The 2979-nt window shown below is 48.7% G+C and overlaps 1 protein-coding gene across 2 annotated transcripts; it reads right to left on the bottom strand.

The window, feature by feature from the left end:
- Window positions 1-492: 492 nt before the first annotated feature.
- Window positions 493-2190, bottom strand: fuz (fuzzy planar cell polarity protein). Of its 2 annotated transcripts, none has more exons than XM_018758802.2 (2): window positions 2154-2190; window positions 493-1814 (listed from the first exon to the last, which is right to left on the bottom strand). In XM_018758802.2, exon 2 carries the CDS (start codon window positions 1754-1756, stop codon window positions 506-508), a length of 1251 nt encoding a protein of 416 aa, XP_018614318.2. In that variant the 5' UTR covers window positions 1757-1814; window positions 2154-2190; the 3' UTR covers window positions 493-505. The 2 variants fall into 2 exon arrangements, with proteins under 2 accessions (XP_018614318.2, XP_018614319.2); XM_018758803.2 differs by having other exon boundaries at window positions 493-1839; window positions 2154-2170.
- Window positions 2191-2979: the final 789 nt, after the last annotated feature.

Genomic DNA, 2979 nt, shown 5'->3' with positions numbered 1-2979 from the left:
TTCAACGTGCTTTACACAGTGATGGTTATAGTTGAGTATAAAAAATAACTGTCATGCTGTCTTGAGAAAACCCCTAGCAGAAGGGTGTGGGGGGGTGGAACTAAATAAATGAAACCTCCTAGCATTTAGTTTTATTAAGGAAGGCCAAATTTCAGTAGCGCTAACAGGTCTCCAGATGTCCAGGTGTTCGCCAAGCTTGGCATTTAGATTGTAAATGTTTCATCACCAGCTGAGGTGACATCATCAGTGCTCAATGTGTGTCACATATTGGGCACTGATGATGTCCCAACAAAAAAGCCAGCAAAGTGTAATGATGAAGTACATGTGTCCCATGTTGCCCATTTATTCCAGTACAGGTACAGTAAATCATGAGGTCACACAGCAGTTGCTCGACTCCATCAAACCATTAACTGACCACATGGGCCCAGACATTCTCAAGAGACTGGTGCTTGTGAATTTACACTAAATGGGTAAAAAGTACTTAGAATGACCATACCAGCACTCTTTAGAACCCAGTGGCGGTGAGTGTAGATAGAGTGCGAGCAGCCAGAGGCCTGAGAGCAAATGTTGGCACAGAGAAAGGCATCAAAAGGTAAAGCTGATAGTGCGGAGTCTGCAGTCCAAAGCATTTGCACTCCTCTGTCACCATGTAACACTGTATGGGTTGATGGGAAAACCCAAGAGCAAACTCTTCCTGGAGAGACTCCCTTTTCTGTCTCTGTGCCACCTCATCTTGGACAAAGTACCTTTTGACAGTGAATATAAAGAAGAGCCTGAGCAATTCCCAGCGACGAGCCACAGAGGGGGCCCCTGGTGGATTGACAGCAGAGCGCACTGAAGAGATGGCTCGACTGGACTCACGGTTGATGAGCAACAGTCCGAGCACATCCTTGTGGAGCGTGACAGAGCCAGGAAGGCAGTGGTCCTTCAGTGCTAGGCAGGTCCAGAGAATTTCCATCAGGGGGCGCCAGAAGCGACCCACCAGCTCAATCTCAGCTCTCTGCAATGAGGGACTGGGCCCACACAGCACACACACATCTGCCCCGGGCAGCAGCTGAAAACGTAGCAGGCGATGCGGCACTGTGGGACTACCTTGAGGAAGAAAGACGGGTTGATCACAACAGGCTGTGCCTCCCAGTGACCGCAGCAAGACAGTGAGCAACACCACCTCCTGGGGGGCCAGACGCCACCATTTCTCAGTAGCTGCCACTACTTTTCCGTGGACCAATAGGCAACCAAACTCACTCTCAGCCGCATGGCTGAAGGCATCCAGAGCCTCTTGCAACAGCACAAGCTGTGGGGGCAGCAGGCAGTCCACACAGTGCGTCACATCTCCCATCCACTCCCCAGAAGCCTCCAGAAACCCATCGATAAGCTGGTAACACAAGCGCAGGTCCCTCTTGAGACGCTCCACGTTTCGTACATTAACGAGCTCATCAATTCCCAGGATCAACACCATGCAGTTCCAGATATTGTCCAACAGGCGACGCAGCTGAAACTCACACACTGCTTCAGTGTCCTGGCCGCTCACAGCGATGAGCATGACGCTGTCGTGAAACACTCTCCACACGACTCGCCCCCCGCGCTCCGTTTCACAGCTGGAGAGTAGCACGTCCTGACCGCTGCCGAACATATGTACCCCATTCAGCGAGCCAATGACGGAGAAGGGCAGCTGCCTCGCGGTGCCGCGGCAAAACAGCGGCACTCCGCTGTCCGCCGTCAGGCACAGGAGCTGCACGGAGCCGCCGTGGACCATCGTGTGCTGCGCTGGCGGCTTCACTGGGAATAAGCGCGGAATACTCTCGAAAAGGAGTCTAGAGGAAAAACCACACAGTACGTCTGAAACGGGCAGAAAAGTTCAATGAGCGACTCAAACTTTGACAACAATACTCCCGTGTTCTACTGTTACATTTCACTAGCAAATATATACACATGCAGGATTTCCATCATCGTATTAATCGCCGGTGGTTAACTCGCTCCACGTAGCTATGTGACCACATTCATTTCGAGGTGCCTGAGTCTACGTCGACGTTACCCCGCCAGCTTTTTTTGAAAGGCTGCTTAATTTGTATTAAGAATGGTCTTCAGCGACTTTTTAAAAGTGTAGCGTTCATGACAAAAAAACATTGATATGACGGAGACGTAGAACTGACCTTGCTTATGCCTGCTCTCTTCCCTCTTCCGCTTCCCTCGGAGCGACCGAAGTTCGTTCCCATAGCAACCGCTGACGCTCTCCATGCAGAACGTTCTTCAGGGCTGTTGTTCTTCAGGCGGGAAAGCTTCGTAAAAATGTGTCAGTAGTTATTTTTTGTTAATATTTTGCTGTAATTGCCATCATTTCACTTTTGAAATCTTGCGTGACTTCATTATTTTTGACACGTAAAGTTATGAATTGTGACTGTTTTTCGGCTTCTAATTTCCTACAACGAAAACATATAATTTACACAGAAATAAAATCATATTAATTATTTAAAAATGAATTACGTTTTTTAGGAAATGTTATATGTGTATCTTTAGATTCCATTTCAAACGTGGAAGCCCAAGAAACAGACACAGTAGAGTAGTACTACTGTAGTGATTAGAGGTGTTGCCTTTAGCTCGAATGGTCGCACATTTGAATCCCACCTGCAGCTGAAGTACCCTTGAGCAAGTCCTTACCCTAAATTGCTCCAGTAAAGTTAGAACTAAGTCACTTTGGGGAAAACATCAGCTAAATGAATACATGTAAAATAATCAAACACACACTGTCCAAAACCGCTTGTCCTGAGCGAGGTTGCGGTGAACCAGAGCCTAGCCCAGCAGCACAGGGCGCAGGGGACACACCCTGGATGGGACGCCAGTCCACCGCAGGGCATTCGAAGCAGGACTCGAGCCACAGACCCACCACAGGGCAGGCCCCAGCCAAACCCGCAGTGCCACCGCACCACCCCCATGCAAAATAATGTTATACCAGATATATTAATTATACATCTGTTATAA

The sequence above is a fragment of the Scleropages formosus genome, chromosome 10 (assembly GCF_900964775.1).
Source record: "Scleropages formosus chromosome 10, fSclFor1.1, whole genome shotgun sequence".
In the NCBI taxonomy this organism is placed as follows: domain Eukaryota; kingdom Metazoa; phylum Chordata; class Actinopteri; order Osteoglossiformes; family Osteoglossidae; genus Scleropages; species Scleropages formosus.
This window is presented reverse-complemented; position numbering and strand designations above follow the sequence as displayed.

Excerpts from the sequence above, each read along its gene's own strand:
- fuz (XM_018758802.2), bottom strand. The coding sequence starts at position 1,756 with ATGGTCCACGGCGGCTCCGTGCAGCTCCTGTGCCTGACGGCGGACAGC.